The 18389-nt window shown below is 44.1% G+C and overlaps 1 protein-coding gene across 4 annotated transcripts in view; it reads right to left on the minus strand.

The window, feature by feature from the left end:
• Positions 1-201: 201 nt before the first annotated feature.
• Positions 202-18389, minus strand: part of EPHA5 (EPH receptor A5) — a 192623-nt gene continuing 174435 nt past the window's right edge. For 3 of the 4 annotated variants that reach the window (XM_057376644.1, XM_057376637.1, XM_057376631.1), the window contains 3 exons: positions 15256-15449; positions 12245-12400; positions 203-4105 (listed from right to left, as the gene is read on the minus strand). In XM_057376644.1, the coding sequence (XP_057232627.1) occupies positions 4000-4105; positions 12245-12400; positions 15256-15449 (456 nt within the window). In that variant the 3' untranslated portion in view covers positions 203-3999. Of the gene's footprint in view, positions 4106-12244; positions 12401-15255; positions 15450-18389 lie in introns of all 4 variants that reach the window. The other variant, XM_057376622.1, reaches the window with a different exon arrangement.

An 18389-nucleotide genomic window follows, 5' to 3' on the forward strand; every position in this document is an offset into this window, starting at 1 on the left:
AACAGCCTGTAGCAAGGCAGGATGCATTCATGAGGGTCTACATGTCTCACTCATCTGAAAAGATCCATCTTTCCCTCAGGAACCACAAGGGTGGCACCAAACCTGGGTTTAGGAGAGGAAAAATACAGAGAATTTACTTCCTTTCCAAGGAGAGAAATCCTGATGCTTCATGGAAAGCCGAGGGGTCAAATGTATGYGTGATCCACAAATGGATGTTGCTGTTAGTCAAAGGTTTTTATTTTTATGAAAAAATAGAAAATTTCGTATCTTACACTACCAAAAAAACCCATGTACACAAACAAAACRCACAGAGAGCATCCAAGGAGGGGGAAAGGTGAGGAATAAATACAGCAATGCTACAGTCTCCTGTGAGTTCAAACACTGATGCAAGGAGCTGAGACAGATGCTGCGGCTTTGGCAGTGCTGGATGCACCAGCTCCTGCCCTACCTGCCCTAAAGGAATTACAATAAAGGATTGGAAACTAAGTGTTGATCTTAAGACTGCTACTGATGTATTTCACATATGCCTTAACATCTAATTTCAAGTCCACAGCAGTCCAAGGAGTCACAATTTCTTGAGCACTGGGACTTTCTACATTATATTCAACACTGAAAAGACAAAAAAATTTTTACCTTCATTTTTTATTCTTCTCGCTATTAACATATAGGAGGAATAAATAAAATTTTAAACKGATTTTTTTCCCCTTTTACATAATCTCCCTTTTTTATGCTCAGGTAGTTTTCCCAAGTGGTAGCTAGACAATGAAAGGGCGTCAGTCTACACAAACCATTCTTGGGGACACTTCCTTCTCCCAAAATGAAAAACTGTATTAAAAAGAGCCTTCTCACCTTTTGGATCCTTTGAAATACCTCCCTCTCAATTATCAGCAAAATGTACTGGAAAAACCAGAATTTGTTGGCTCAGCTGCAGCGGTAGCAAGCTGGAAAAGCGAAGTGCTTGGACTTACCATAGGCAGGAGTTCCATCTACAGCCCYTTCCAAGAAAACAACCAGCCAAATGCTGCTGTTGTCTTGTTCTGCTGCACCCCAATACATATAATCATGCCCAACACATGAAGTACTTGAGTTCTTGGACATGAGCTGAAAATCTCCATTGTCTCCGGAATTTGCTTGTGGACATAGAAGGTGTAACCTTTGGACCYTACCAATTAAAACAATATTTTATTTTATTTTTAGCTCTGAGACAAAATGTATTCATACAGAGACCTGTAGCAAGAACAGCTCTTGAAATAAATAGAAAAGGTTATTTATTTATTTATTGGAGGAAGCGAGAAGAGGTGCCCTATTTACAAATGCAGTCTGGCTTAAGAACAGTTCTGTTTTCCACCGGTTCATCATTCTGAAGGTCACTCCAGCATCTGGTATGTATCCCAGCAATACAAATGATGAAAAGGGGATTTYGCTTTTAAGAGCCCAGGAAAAAATAAAAAAACAAGTCCAACTCCTCCCACAGAGCCAACAGGAAAGGAATGAGTGGAGATGATGGGCAGAAAATGCTACATATTTGCTAACAGCATCTCAGTGCCGCCAATGGATGCAGGCAAACAAATGATTCCTCCCGATGAAATGAGTTGTTTCTGTCTTCCTACGTTGTTTTCCCAAGCGTTGCAGACAGGGAGGCACAAATAATCTCAAGACTGTTCTGCTGACAGCCCTAATAATCTTATTTATTATATGACAAATCTCTTTTCCGTGCCAAAATTGTTATGTCTTGATACCCTCTTCCTCTTTTGTGGTCYGGTGGCTGACAAAATGAAACAACGGGATGAGAAATGACACCATCAAGATTTGTTAGACCTCGCCATGGCTCCCCTCTCTCCCTCCTATTGCTCCTGATTCCTGAGGAACTCAGCAGTAGCCTGCAGAGGAGGAGGAGGCAGTTTCGGAACAGGCAAATATTGCCTGAGGAAGCCCTGCTGTAAGCAAACAAAGCCCTGCTGCTAAAGGAAAAAAGTGCTCAGCCTCTGCTTCTAGATGCTTCCCTTTCTTTAAAAAAACATTCTTTGTACCAAATCTCATCCAAAGGCTTGGGGGAAATGGAAGAAAGACTTTGAAACAGCTGAAGGTTCCTTCTGCAAGACATGAAGGACACAGGCCTCCTTTGGGCTCTTGGAGCTCTTTGGGCTCAGCTCTGCAGCACTGGGGATGAAGTGCTGAGAGATACAGCAACTCCGTACGTTGATGTTATTGCTCAGAAAGGATACCCCAAGATGCTACCCAAACTCTAAGGAAGCAGTACATTTACAGAAACAACAAACCCTTGCAATCCACTGAGCAGGTTTAAAATCCTTATGTTTGTCAAAGTCCTCACAAAATAAAACCCAACCTACGAATAACAAATTAACTGTGCTGTTTAATCCTATCTACAATAAAAGGAGGAGGACAACCCTAAAATATTTCTTGGCGTGATTTCCAGGGTATTGGGCTGCCCTCAGGTCCCTCTGAAAATACCAGTCATGGGCTTTAATGGACACGTTGAACCCCCAACAACCAAGTCCTGATCTGAGCTGTGCTAGCCCCAGATGAATGGGATCTCCTTGCCCTCAGGATGCCATTGCTGTGAGCAGCTATGTTGGTCTGTGGTGGGCTACTCTGCTCTCCCCTCCCCTCTGTTCTGTCCCAAAGGGGCCAGGTCCACAGCCAAACCTAAAATGCTGAGACAGCTTGGGACCACACAATTCCAAAAACAATCCCACTCCCACCACTGTGGAAGAAACACCACAAAATCTCCACACTGGCTCATTTCCATACTGTGCCCCAGGACTTAACCCACACCATCAGAAAAGGAACARCAGAATTCCTTCCTTCCAGCTAAAACCATCCCGTGCTTTCTCTCCTGGGCTATGTGAACTGAGGTGATGGCTGCACTGGGTGACAATTCCTGGGTTAAAACACTGGTGCAAAGGCAATCCCATGCTATCGTTGGCCAGGACACAGAGAAATTGATGCCACGTTGTTGCTGGAAGCCACCAAGAACCAGATGTTTTATTTCTCTTCTTCTTCTGGCTGTCCYCAGCCCACAGTGTAAAGGAAGAGGGAAAAGGCAACATCTTTTATTTAAGCAAACTCGTTATACCTCACACAGATAATCAAAACTCCTGAAGGCTCTATGTGTTGCTCAAACCAAACTGCAGCAAAAATACAAAACATAGGGATAACACAAAAGGGAGACTGAGTAAAAGAGGGAGGAAAGAAGGAACAAACCAAGGAAAGAGCCCCAATCTTGTACCTGATGTGTAGCAAACTGTACACTATATACATCTTCATCATGTATTATCCTCCCCAAAGAGCAAATAAAAAGAACTTGGTAACACAGAAGAAGGAAAACAAAATATACACCCTGTATTGTATTTGCCATGGAGCAAGCAACACGTTTATATGCTAGTCTCTATAACTTAATGCTGTGTAACAGCATTTTTTTTTCTTTTCTTTAAATTTACAAAACAAAATATCTATGGAGAAATAATCTAATCATATTGCTCTTCAATACACTTCTGTAGACAAGTAAGACTCGAAGTTAAACTTCAGCAAACTGCAGCTATTGGGAGTCCACCAAAATCATCCATTCAAGTCAGTCCTTGGAAGCATTACCATGTGCTGCTGTAATTCAGTATATCAAGGTGCTACATGTGTGTACCTCCCATGTACAGGCAGCACGGGGTGGGAAGCCTTGTTGTCATCACCGCTGAAGCTTAAGAGACTGGTTAACCTCACGTACAGCAGATTCGTTTCCATGTTCCATGCATCTTACACTGACTTCATGAAAATGAGGACACAAAGAGGAAGAAAAAGAAAACTTTAGGCAAACACTGCTTTAGAAATGCTGCAGCAGAGGCCAAGGTCCTTCAGTTATAGAAACCACGGAACTTCCCTTTTTATCTTTTCTTGTTTTGTTTTTTTTATAGTCAAAATAAATCTCAGGGCTAGAGTACAAAGTGCAGGACCGACCCACTCGAGGAAGCAACTTTAAAAACCGTGTTACAACGGCACCATCCCATTCACCAACTGGACCTTCATCTCCTGAAGGCTGTTCATTATCTTCTTCTGGTGACCAACAAGTGTCACTCCCAGACGTCTCAAATCCCTGTGGGAGAAAGCAGACGTTGGTTCCATGGACCTCTCAGGCACACGCCGCCGCGCACACCACGCGCCGCATGCGCTGCTGCCGCCGCCAGCGCCTACCTGTCACCACTGGCAGCCCCGGAGCCAAGTTTAGTTGGCAAGTTTTATTTTCCCCATTTGTAAGTTTTTTTTTATTTTTATGGCTGACAGCATCTCAGAGAGGTGATGTGATTTGAACGAGATCACCTCGCTGGCCAAGGAGAAAGGCCAGACAGCAAAGTGTCAGCATCATCTTTGGCCAAGGATCCTGCTAGGCGTGAAAAGTCCTATTTCCAAGAGAAAAGCCACGTAAGAAAGCCCAGGTTGCAGTTTTCTCTTCTCATGAGAGAGGCTGGTATTTGATCTTGGATATGAGCAGTGAGGAGCGAGGTCAATCCATGCTTCCTTCCTCTTCAGATGAGGCAAAGCCAAGRAAACACAAGCGGCAAAAGCCTCCAGCATGGCCACCACCCTGATGACCTCTTAAAGCCAACAAAAATTAGTAAAGCAGCTCCCCTCTGGGTCTTTGCACATCTTTTTTTTTTTTTTTTTTTTTTGGGGGGGGGGGGGGAAGAAGGGTTAATTATAGAAACCAAGGGCATTTGTGTTGAGTCAGCCTACTGGGCTACCATTACAGGAAAGCTGTAAAATAAGATTGTTTATATAAAATGCAGCATTGGGAGGAAAGACTGCTTGTCATCAACTCCACTCTCAAAAATTCAGGTGTACAGATGAAGRTAATCACCAAGATTCATGTGAATGGCATAAAAGAGGCACCACCAGTGTACAATTTATCCCATCCAAAYACAGGAGTGGGACAAGTCACCTCCTGGAGTGACTACAGCAGGAGCTTGATCAGATTCAATGACAAATCTAAAGCCAGGTAAGGCCATCGGTTATGGCAGAGCATAATTGKACAGATTTCCTACTGGGTGGAAAAGTGTTTAATAAAGAAATTGTAGGAATACAAGCTCAGAAGACGGTGGCAGGTATGTTTCCAGCACAAGACACAGAAACTGTTAGAGAAGCAGCTTGATTACAGGAGACATGGTGTTTTGTCTGAAGACTTCCACTAGAAAAATATCAGTCCCTCACTTTCTCCCTCCAGACTGGACTGAATTAASGAAGTTTCTAAGTGGTGCCTTACAGCCCTGCCAATACACTCATGAATCCCAGAGTTGCTGACACCCTGTGTGTAAGTCTTTTAGGAGAAAGTTCTCCACTGAAAGCCACTGAGATAGATATACGACCTTGAACGTGGTTTTTGGAAACCATGCTGCCACATCCATGCAGAGGCTGGGAATCCCCAGCAGCACCTGGGAGCCCAACCACTACCCGAGACATACTGCAAACCTGGCCCTCAGTTCACAGCRGGGCTGTGTGCTGGACTGCAGGGGAGCACGTGCAAGGAACACCAAAACCTTTTCACATGAGCTACCCACGGAGGTGTGGCTCTCTCAGCAGCTTTGCATTCTGGACAGAAACTCCTGTGCAAGWACAACCAACCATCTATATCCAAAAATTACACAGATGAACACTGCTTTGAATAAAAAGCAATCTTGAGTGAAGGCTAATACATTAACACATAAACTAGTTGAAGTCACAAGCTAGATCTGTTCTTCTCCAAGGACTGTCATGTTTTCTGCCTTTTGATTTGGAAAATACCAGATTTYTTGCTTCGGGCTAAACACATAATTTCATTATTGTACCCTTTTTCGGCAATGCTTCTTGATGATGCGAAGGGAAATCATAACGTAAGGGGCAGAGAACAAAGGAGGTCAGCGAGACACATCGGCAGTGCTCCTTACCTGGCAGAGAAAAGGCTGCAGCACCTGCAAAAGGTGTCTACCTTCTCAGGGGTACAAGCTTTCATTTCTGCCTCCACTGAATTGTGAAACTAGTTCAGCAAGCCATCTTAATAATGAAGGAAAATGAAGTAATGCTATTGTTACATGCAATTTATTTTATGTACACAGCACAGTTGGAAGTTCACACCAGAGATCAAAAAAAAAAAAAACCAAACCAACCCAACCAACCCCCAAAACCAACACAGTATAGGACCTGATTTTTAAAAGAGACAACATCCACCTTCCCCCTGCTGAGTCCTGCTCTGCTGGCACTTTTTGAAAAATCAGCTTTTTTTTTTCCCAGGTATCTAAAGTGCAAGCTGAGCTCTTTTGAAAATCCAGTACCATGTATTTCACAGATGTATAATTTCTGACACTCTCGCATGTTATGCCAGAAAAAAATAGTCTGAAACGCAGAGAAAAGCATGCATGTCTTGGCCTTTCACACACAGCCCCATCAGTCTAATAAAGCCCCCCACCCTCTTCACTACACAGCCTTTTTTTTTCCTATATAGCATCTCCTTAACTCAATATCCTTGAGGAGTGTCTCATTGATTTTACAACAGAGAAAGAAGAAAAAAAGGGTTCTGATTTCAATACATTAACTGCTCACCAGGGGATCCAGTATTTTTTTTTTTTTAGTATCTAATCCTCTCAAATGTGAAGCCACCAGCCAAAAGCATGGGGACTCCTCAGAGAGGGGAAAACACTRCTGTGGGGTCTTTCACCTCAGCAAAGATGAACCAGAAAACAACAGCTCCTCAACCAGATGCTCACCAAGTATAAAAATCAGCAGCTTTATTCAAAAGCCACCTTGCACATAGCAAAAACAACTCTAAAAACTGCCTAGAGAATGCAGGAGCTTTAATTCTGATGTTTCAAGCACGACTTACTCATGCTTGCTCCCATGCATCCAATGCTGAAGGACTTARAGCAGTATAAGGCAGAAGATAATTCTGAACAGAACTGGGAGAGCAAACCAGCTGGTCTGGGGTMAAAAAAAACCCAACAATTTCTGTGCCAAATGGGTGCAAAACGACTGCCTTCAAGCTCCACTCCAGAGCTGCCTGGCTCACATTACTTWGCCAAGTGGTAAATTCACTGCTCTGCAGAGGAGATGTGTGCGGCCATCCACGGGGGCTTTGCAATAAAAATGTGCATTCCCTGCAGGAGAAGGCACAACTAACACCTGTGATCAGGATCCAGGCTGCTCCTTGCTGTGCTCCTGACCCCTGGTGTTGGGTTTTGTGCGTGCCTCTGCAGTGGACACCAGAGCACCCATGCGCTGYGTGGTCTCCCTTCTTCAAAATACTTGGCCTCCCCAGCCATGAGACAAATTTTATTCTTATTTTAGGGAGGAAGTTTATCTTTTCACTGCTGCCGTTCATGTAGGGCTGCAAATGAAAGCAGGCAGGAATTTGAGTCACTTGTCAATAAGGTATTAAAAGACTGACCTAAGCTGACCAAGGAGCCAAGGAAATAAAGGGGGAGATTGGTGTCAGCTCATCCCGAGCAGCCTGCACACGGATGCATGGCTGCTGCTCTCTTACCACTGCCTTGCAAGGAAGCCCAGCTGCAACATGCCAGCAACAACATGATATCCCCTTCCCTGCAACAGCCTCCATTTGCAAGGGTTGAATTCACAGTCTCCATGTAGTAAGAAATATATTTAAAACATTTTATTTACAAATAGAACTACTTATACACCACGGACCAGTTTGCCAAACACAGTGTCGACTAGGACTGGATCGCCACACAAAATACAACCCCCTCACCAGCCGGTTCAGGCATGCAAGCAAAAGGGCCACAGTCCTGAAAGATCTCCGTGGTCAGCAGCTGTCAGCCTACCACAGATATTTGGTATTTCATCTCCCATCCAGGCCAGATCTCCCCACTCTTCTGCATGTGGTATAACTACAATTGCCCGTGCAGACTGGGACTWTTCATGGAGTTAGTTAGTCGTCAGTTTGAACGAGGGGAAACAAGAAGAACCTCAAAGACCTTCAGACGATGCTAAAGAGAGAGGAATCCACTTGCTAAGGACTTTTGCATGAAATGAGGACTTAAAAAAATTTGTTTTAAGAGTTCATCTGCTCTTACTCGTAATTCCCATTCTACTTGATTACAAGATGAGAATTTGTTCAGAAGCAGACATGGCATCCCAGGACTGAGATTTCAGTTTAAGAATAAGCATCTAGARCAGGTGAACTCTTAAATGTTCTTCATCCAGTATAACTTTTAATAAATAATTTATTTTATTTTAGAAGAAAAATATATACAATGCAAAGCAACACAACACATATTATTACAAATATTCAGAGCTCTTCATCTAATAACAAACAACAGGGTGTCCTGAGATTCAGTGAGTACAGATCTTTCAAAAGGTGAAAATATGTAGTCCACATGGTTAGTAATTGGTCCAGTCAAGGGTCAGACTGAAACTCATGTCATGGATCTATCTATTCTTGAGTATTGTCCTGGTAAAGTTATTCTTGCAGTGGATTGAAAGAGCTCCAGACACACTCAAAGTCACTAGGTGGTCCACAAGTTTAAAGAGCAGGTCTGGTCCACTGGAAAGGTTCCCTTCAAGTCTGATATCCAGTTGGAAAGAGAGGGTGGAGGGTGAGGCTCCACTTTTCACAAGGTGATTCATCCCTTTGCAAGAATTAGAGCTAAATGTAGAAATCACTCTTTGTTTGAACACAAACATTTTCAGGTCTTTGCTTAAGCAGGCAGAGCTTAGGACTTGGGGTGATATTCATCCATCTCAGATTTTTAATCTTTTGCTTTCAGAAATTTGTCACTAATACTACTCTTCTCTGGAATAAATGCATCAAGCCATCAATTTGAAAGAATCAGAGTGGTAATCAGGATTTTACTTTTCATGTCATGTGAGGGAGTTAAAAAAAAAATGCTGAACACCTACTATCTCAACCAGGTCCTGTAAAGAAGCCACAAGCCGGGCACCCACAATTACCAGTCCTGTCAGTGTTTTGGCCAACTCCTCCTACAGCACTAGTAGGGCTTTTTCAGTAGATTAAAAATAATCTTTACATTCATCATATGCTTTTTCCTGCTTTTTCTGGCAGCAATTATCCAGTTCTTTCTCCATCTAATTTCTATATCTGTCTCCTACATGGTTTGAATTTGGTGAAGATCATTTTGGATGGCATCTGAAGGCAACCTCTTGAATTGCAAAGTCTGTTTTACTGATGTTATCTGGGGAAAGCAAGCTACTTTCAGACGTTCAGATCATCTTTTCACCCCATCCCCCCAAGTCCCAGCTCTGGAATACACAGAACAGTTGCCTCTATTAAAAATGACAAGGAACATTTACCCTGAATTCTCCTTTGTAGAATACAAAATGTTTTGTTGCTYCCTTTTACAGGGAGGGAAAAAAAAAGAAAACCTCCAGAAAACCAACCCCTTTCAGTTTATCAACCTTTAAAGAACTTTGCTCGTTCTGGTGTTTATTTTCTGGAGAACCCATGAGAGTCTCAGTTGAGCCTACCAGGAGCCATTTTTCTCCCTTACTTTATTTTTTAAGGGCAATCTGCCAGTTTACATCAGCCTGAACATGTGGTTCAGGTCTTCAATACGTGATACTTTTCCTGTTAAACCGYTATGATGGTTTCTCTTTTTTAACAGCTGAGAATCTGCTCGTTTTTTCCTTTTCTACTGTGCCTGAGAGGGATGAGAGAAGTTTTGATTTGGATGGCTACTTGGCTTTTTGATTAATCTTCCACAGTTTTCCCAAAAATAGACCTGAGTGGGGGGTCAAACCTTCTTGCTAAGCCACCTCTGCAATGCCAAGATGTGTGAGCTGACAGAGAAGAACCAAGCAAGCACCTCCACGAGAATCCCTGTCCACAGGTAGCTGGGGTAGGGAGGGGAAATTCATTTGCTGACATGGATAACTAACTAGCTGGTGGAGATTTCAACCCTTTTCTCAGTTTCAACTGAAATGGAAGATGGATCCATGAAATATTTCCTTCCAGTTTAAGAAAAATCCCAAAAGCTGCCCAGGCTGCTAGGCATCAGCTCCTTTGCACTGCTCTGCTGCTCTAAAAGCCCAGAAGAAAGCTGAAGCCGAGCAGCTCAGAYATGTTGTCTCCACTGGGACCAGCAGGATGACATTTGTGCTGTAGAGAATATCCTGRGACCTGCTGAGGGGCCCTCAGAGGAGGTTTGCAGCTCATGAGGGTCAGAGCATCTCTGGTAGCCATAATCTTATTTAAAGACTTTCAAACCAGCTTGCTTCTCTGGCTAGAACTGTGCAAGTAATGGGTTTCTTGGTTCATTGCCAATCAGAACTACCATTCTGATGCACTTTTTGTGCAGCCTGAAAAGATTCTGGTGACTATTTTTGAGATTTCTGTAATACCAAATAGTGAACAGGGAAATAGTTAAATTTCGAAGTCAAATTAAGGATCTTATTTCAGAATGTGAAATGTTGCACTTTACGAATTTGGAGGTTAGGAATACTTTTGTCAGTAGCATGGGATGCTAAGACAATGTAGGAGGGATAGCAAGATTGTTTAAAGTTACACAAGCAAGTAAACTTCTGATTTGCTGTTGAAAACACCCACTAGTTTGGGCTTGAAATCAACATTTGCTATGACCCAAACAAAAGCATTTTACTTCTCAGCATTCTGTGTAGAGCTCCTGAAATTGCAGAAAATTCTAAGGAGGAGCAAACTAGAAGCCTAATTTTCTTCTTTGGTCTGACTAATTGAGCCAAACAGCAATAAATCTGTGATGTATTTTAGACAATCTGTCTTTTCTACCAGAACTTGCTCTGGTTATAAGATTGGGGTGGTACTGCAAAGGGGAATACTTCAATGTTTTCCTTTCCTCTTAAAAATTATTGCTTCATCCTACCCCTCTTCCTCCCACTAGCCCTCTGGCTAGCTGTTTCTGCTGTGTGGACTCTGACCAGCCTGGGGACGGATGCCCTCTTCCTTGGTCAATGTGCATTATCACACCAAACTGTGGTGTCCTCAAAAGCCCAAGTAACATGACACATAACTGCAAGACAAGGCTGGGAAGCAACATATGAGAGTCTCCGGAGCTCAGAAGAGGATCTAGGTAAAAATCCAAGCACCCTGATTTCCCAGACAGCTGAGCATTTCACCATTAGCTCAGGGTTTTCCAGTGAATGGCTGAAAAAAGGCTGGATGAGTCCAGGTCTAAGGGGCAAATATTGATGATGTGAGTGGAGCCAATAAAATCAGAGTGAGAGCAGATATGCTCCTGCACTCCCTCCATGTGTGTGATGGAAAAATGAACTCCAYGGAGATGTCACCGACCTGCATCACACCCCTGTGCTGTACAGTGAGCCCCACAGCAAGCACTGTGGCAGACAGCAGGGAATGCTGCAGTTCTGTGGGGTGAGGGGATCTTTCTTGGTTTATTCCTAATCCTCAGCACCAATTCTGTATGTGCACTGGCAATCTGCACGTGGTCAGAGGAGATACAACCTCTCCGTAACAGCAGAGTATAATTCTTCCCATTCTGCCTTAATGCCTGCAGTAAAGGAAGCTCAAATGAAGCCAGCGAGAAAGGCAGGCTTTGAGGCGAGTTTGAGACAGTGCAGGCAGCAGCAGGAAAGTACTGACGCAATTACACAAGCAAGGCAGGCAATTAAAGGTGGAGCRTAGCAAATTAGCAGCCCTGAGGCATTTACTGAATTGTTTGAGTGCTGTTGCACCAACTGCAGTTGCACACACGTGCAAAAGCCAAGGGCACATTCAGAAGAAAGAGTCTCATTCAGGAAGCCTGTCCTCTGGAGCTGTGGGCTGGTGATGCTCTTCRCTGGCATCAGCTGTTATCTGTTTCTCTTAATGCTGAATTAATTTCCACACCTCCCTGGGCTCCACTGTTCACGTGGCGATGTCCAGATCAGCTGTGAAACCTGGTGCAAAGCTGGCATATCTCAGCAGGGACTCGAGCACCTATACATTTACCAGTAAGGCTGGTAACCCCAAATGATCAGCTATTATTGTGTCAAGAGGATGGCCTGGCAATTACAGAAACTCATGATTTAACTTCTGTGAGCAAAGGAGCCTGGCAGCCAGTGCAGTGATTGTAAGCTTTAGTCTTGCCTGTGCTTGTTATCCATAGAGGTGCTAAAGGGAAACTGGTGACTGCAAACACAGGGTGATGTTCTTCCATTCTGCAGCCTCAACCCTGCGTGTTTTTGAATGGTTTGCCTTTCTCCTCCCTCCAGCTGCAATTCCAAGAAATGAGGTGAAAATGATTTGGACACTACTCACTCTAGGGTCACCTGAGCCACTGCATCCATTGAACTGTATCCATTCTCCATGAAGATCTCCGTGTACCGGCCCATTTTGATGGCTTCCAGCCACTCACCCACCGACCTGTAGGCACCACTCCCGACTGGACTGTGCTCTACCAACAGATTTGACACTCTGAAGACAAGCAAAAACAAAGAAGAAAACAGGATCAGTATTGAGATATAAGCAACGTGACTCAAGTTGCTTGCATTTTTTTATGGCAAAGATGATTCATTTTCAGTGATTGCTGCCACCTAAATCCTCCCAGCTGGCCTGAGATGCAATGTGTCAAACACAGCACTTCACCTGCAACTCACCCATTTCTGAGCTAGTTCCCACCATTTCTGGTCCTCACCACRAGCAGTAAGAGGACGAGAGGACTGGCATCTATCCCAGTTACCTCTCAGCCACAAGTAGGCTCCCCCAGTCACTCCTACTTCAAAGTCTTCACTTTGATGGCTCCTGCTTTGCTCTCTTCCTCCGCCTTTAGAGCTCATAATTAACTTAAGGCAGCGCAGAGCCTGGAAGCTGAGCCCAAATTACATTTCCCGGCAGCGGCCATCAGTGGCAGGCAGGGGCTGATCCCGCAGAGCCACGGCGGGGTTGGGATGCGGGGTTGGGATGCAGACGGCATCCAAGGAGCCTGCAGAGAGCAGCAACGCTCCAGCCACGCTCCAGCCCTGCAAACACCCTCRCTCCAGCCCCTGCCACGGCCAGCACTCCCTGCTCAGCGATCCAGGCAAATAACAACCCTTCACTGCTTCAGGAGCACCRATACCGTTCCTGGAGCAAGCAGAGCCCACTGCCCCACTAACGATGTGCAGAGAGCAAGGAGGGCTTGTCCAAGGTCAGCCAGGAAAGAAATCAGATTTGTTCCCTGCTTTGTAAAACGGGACACACGGCTAACACAAGCCTTGTGCAAAGATCATTAGCCACAGGTAAAAAGAAAAATTTCTGGGTCAGCCTCTGACGGTGGCTATTACACTTAAAAGACTTTCAACTGGAAGGAGAGCTGGGATATTGTATTATTATAGCACTTCAGGAATCTTCATGTATTTTATGAGCACATTAGTATTATTTGTTTATTTAATAGCAATGCTGAAGGGTCTAATAAAATGTGAATACTTGCTGTACCAAGAACATAATGGCTTCCCATAACATTTTATACACATGAGAAATTCAAAACTCCTAAGTAATTATAATGAGAAGTGGATTTTCATCACTAATGTCAGGAGGTACCTAGTGATATCATAGCACACGCTGTAATGCAGAGAGTGACTTCCTCCCTTATTTGCATTAATGAGAATTTCCATAAAGAACACATTACATATATAAAAAAAAATCCTTTACAGCTGCTCTATATTGAAATTATGATTCACTTGGAATTACCATGTTCTGGGTACGGCAATCTRTGAGAAGAGAAACACAGCCCCAAAGCCTGACTCAGGTGCTCCATCCATATCAAAAATACCCACAGCAGCTCTGAAAAGGAGAGGTATGGAATTGCAGGGACTCATTCATGGAATAAAACATCAGCAAAGTGCTTAGCAGCTCAAGGAAATGGTTTCCTGCCTATTTTCCTCATCTGGCATAGCAGTTTGGCATAAAAGAGTGCAGGAACCACCACAAAACAGGCCTGGAAAATAACTGTTCTGAGTTGAAAATAATACAGAAAACTCACATATTTTATGCTGTCATAAACCTTTTCCTGCAGGTTTGCTGGCACTGACATTACATCTAATTGCTAATAAGAATAATTCCTTCTTCAGATGGTAAATGGTACATGTAAAACAGCCCAAGGAACCAGACTTAGCTCATATTTAAAAATTAACAGAGATTTCAGGTTCCTCTCCTTCAGTGCATGAGGGACGAGTGCACGGCCGTGCCACCATAGGGCTGTCCAGCTGCAGCAGGTGACACAGGCCACAAGCAGCTGTGCAAGGCTCACTTGGAAGGGGTGGGGACAAATGACTGTAAACTCACAGCAGCRTATCTGTTTTGGTCAATACCACCAGTCTAACCTTATCTTACCTCCCTCATTCCTGTTCAAAGAAAACAACACACCTTTTTCTCATTCCTCTGACACYGAACTTTTCCAAAGGGGCTTTTCCATTGTTAATCAGGGGAACTCCACTGCCCTCAGTRAAGCAGCACTAATTCTTTAACATATGTATATATACACACACATCTATAGCTTCTTCATGACCTTCTGCAAGAGACTGAGTGATCAGCAACACTGATGGCTCAGAAGTAATACTTGTGTGCTTACMCTGAAAATAGGAAAAGCCTCTCCAAGACTATTTAGCTCTTTCTCCCCAAGTGCAGCTTTATTTCTCGACTGTGTTTACCTTACTTGTAGCTGTGTAGCTATTCAGATTCATGTTTAAATACAAGCTGGCAGCTCTGTTCACTTAATGTGGTTTTAGCAAAGGGTTTGTGTACAGCACTTTGGGAACCAGAGACCTCCTGTTGCTATTACCAAGACTCTCACAACTTGTAGTGGTGTCTAGCATGCCTGGGAATAGTTGTGGAAAGATGATCCTGGACATCCATGAGCTTTGCACATCCTAAGAGTTTCCCCAAGTGCTGCTCTTTGTTTGCATTACCAGGATAAAGTCAACAGGCAGATAATTGGAACTATCTCCCTCATGCACTCACACCTCTCTTTCCTTCTCTAACCTTGCAGCAGAGCACAGGTACTTTTGTCACAAAGAGCTGCTGAAACTAGCGTTTCTGAAMGACAGACCACAGTAATTTTCTTTGTGGTAGCAGCACTGCATTTAGAGCAAGTGAATTGCTCACTTGGCTGCCAACTGCAACAGAAAAAGCTGATTTGAGTTAACTTAAACTCCCCTGGACGTAAYGAAGCTGGAGGAATATCCACCCACAAATGCATGCAGGCTAAACAGTCAGGAGGGTATCCAACCCTAGGGGTGGTGTATTCAGCCAAGGAGCTTTCTCTGAGAAATGGTTCTGGACGGAGTCTGTACCTGCTTGATGCATTAACCAAGGTCTTCAAGCTGCTCGGGTTACGGATGAGCTTGTCCAACATGCTGACAATTTCGTCAAACTTGGGCCTGCTGTTGCGGTCTTTCTGCCAGCAGTCGAGCATGAGCTGGTAGAGAGCAGCAGGGCAGTCCATGGGACTTGGCAGACGATAGCCTTCCTCCACGGCTTTAATCACCTACAGGACACAAAACACACGGCTTTGCTTCCCCTCGCCTTTTTCCCAAAGGCAAACTCACTTTAACACACAACTTTGGGACCAGCAATATGCTCACAAAAAATCCTGCCACCCCCAACTCTGCACACGAGAGGCAAACTCAGTAAACCCCACTGTCTTTCTTATTTTCCATGGGATGGGATGAACAACTTAATTTTTAGTCACTGCACAATGAATCCAGAATGCCAAGGCACTGGTGCGACCAGAGGGCCAGATTGCCTGTTGCACTTGTTCAAAGCTCAGTTGTGGTCTCTACGTTCTATACCAGGAAACTCCTGGAGCCTGTGCTAAGTCCATGAAAAAGATCCTACAGGGCTTTCTGGCATCTTCTCGGAGTGCAGTGATTTTGTTTATTCAGATGTTGGCTTCTTTTTAAATGAAAAGGCATGTGCTAGACCACAAATTTGTATTACAGTAATAAAAGTCTGACTGTATTTCAAAAGAGACTTTGAATGCTAATTGATGGATGGATTCAAGGCAGAGGCAGAACAACCATCTCATATATCATTCAATACTGTCTGGGTCTAGTAGTTTCTTAGTGTGGCCACATTTCTGCCAGGAATTTAAAATGTCAGCCCAAGAATATGTAAATTAAAACCAGGGGAGTTGTTGCACTGATTTCAAATACAAACCATCTATGGTTTTATATCTAAAACAAGTGGCATGCATATGTGCTGCCTGCGCTCTTGAAAGGCAGAAATCAGTAAGTGAGGTCAGAATTGAAAAACGTAACTTGTTTTCCCCAGTTTGGGGCAGATTTTAAGCCTGGCAGCKCCCACTTTGAAACATTACAATTTTCAGGAGAATGCAGCTCACATTTCAAGCCATAAGTTCTGTGTCTGTGCCAAGGGAGTCCCGGCAGCTCATCTTCACATCCTCCATTCCCCAGACTCCCTGACCAAAAGGAGCTGGAAGCATTTGCTATGTGGAAAACCACTTGTTCTTCACTGTCCACTCCAAGGATGGCCTCAGATGCAGTTCATCCTAGGTACCGCCTCACAATTTGAAAACATCCTGTGCTGAAAAAGAAGGCTCTGTGGTTAGCACGGAATTTATTCTCTTAGTWTTTAGCCCCTAGAGGAGCAGTACAGGAAGAGCTGTGTCAGGCTCGCATTGCATTTCAGAAGGCTCCAAAATTCAGGACTGCATGGATTGTTTTTAAACTGTCCTCCATCCCAGAGCTTTTTGTTCAGTGGAAGAGCTGCAGGACGGAGCCAGGCCGGATGAGCAGCAGCAGTGGGAACCTCAAACTCCCTAAGGATGCACATAGCATAGAAGCAGTTAGGTGAGGCTTTATGATCTCCTCCAAGGGCACAGAGCATCTCAGAAGATCTGGGCCACAACAAGTGCAAGTCCTTTGTGCCCCTCTGAGATCTCATCTGGAGCTGGAGCAGTTGCACTGCCCTCCACCCAACCTGCACTTGCAAGACAATCTCTTCTACAGCCTGGCTGCTGCTCCAGCCCCACAACACTGAGCTATCTGTACTCTCTGTTCTTCACACCACACTTTTCCCGGCTCCAGATTCGTAGCTGCCCTATAAAGAAAAAGCTGCAATGTGGCACAGCCATGAGAATGTTATTTGCTCTGTCCACGTCTGTATTTATAGCAATAATGGACCATCCTCCAACTGCAGCAGAAAGAAAATAGTAGCAAGACGGGGAGCAGACCATCTGGCACCAGATCAGAATATCTGAACTGTATCTGCAAGGGGGTTATGTGTGCTGGATATTCCTGGCAGTAACATCACAATCAATAGCGTTAACTCAATTTACAGGATGTCATTCGTGCTGGTGATACAATGTAAATGGTATCAAAATACTACGAGGAGCTGGGATGCTGAAATACACTCCTGCATCTGAAGGTGCCCTCAGGGGTCTAGCAGTAAGAGGAGCAAAAAACYGAAACAACAAAGACTGAGGCACTTGTAGCCACAACGGTGATTAGAAAATATGAAAATGCGATACTTGCTGCTCCATTCATTGGTGTATACTGGTTTGTAAGACTTGAAGATCTAGAATTTGCACCTAAGGAGGCATTTTTGTCTCTCTTCTCGTCATGGACAAGCACTGTTCAGTTATGGATTGGGGTGACTGAACTGGATGTTTAGGACAGGACAATGTGGGATAGTCTATTCCAAGCACAAAACACTTAGCTGTGTGTTCATAGCTGAACCACCTGAACACTAAAAATCAACCACTGTGATCATTTAGCTCAGCACCCTGTGCAACACAGGCCACAGTATTCCTCTCAACAATTCCTGCATCAAAGCCTGATCTTGTGGTCAAGCCAAGGCATATTTTTAGAGGGCCATCCAGAAACCAGCRTGACTTTAAAATGTGCTTTGTAGCCTTACAGCATTGCCTGCCCTGCTGCACTGYACCTCCTTTAAAGCAAGCCATCTGTGGCATGGTGAGAATGCTTTGCTCATTATCAACTATGCTTGCAAATGATGTGCTTTAATTACAATTCATGCAACAAGAAACTCTTGTGCAACAGAGTCCAAAATTTATGTAACTCCTTGCTCCTCTGCACAAAAGCCCATGCTGTATCAAACACCACTGACTTTTTTGTCAACACAAGCAGAGGAGGAAAGAAGAGGAGGCCTTCAGGAGCTGAAGGAGGAAGAATTGCATGAGAAGCATGCCACAGCACTGAATTAAGTTCCTATGCCACCACCATCCAGGCACTTGCCATCTGCACATCCCAAAGGCAGAGGCAAGTAACACAGARGTTACACAAGCAAAGCCTGAGCAGGAACTGAGGCTCATAAACATCTCATCAGTCCTTAGACTTCTGCTTTCACATCAGGGAAGTGTGAAAGTCACCCCATGCCCCACAGAACATGGAGGCATTTGGGCTTTTTGGAACAGTTTTGGAACAGTTCTGCAAAGTGTGGATGC

This window comes from Malurus melanocephalus, unplaced genomic scaffold (genome assembly GCF_030028575.1).
Source record: "Malurus melanocephalus ecotype Western Australia unplaced genomic scaffold, MMel_1.1 scaffold_9, whole genome shotgun sequence".
Classification (NCBI taxonomy): domain Eukaryota; kingdom Metazoa; phylum Chordata; class Aves; order Passeriformes; family Maluridae; genus Malurus; species Malurus melanocephalus.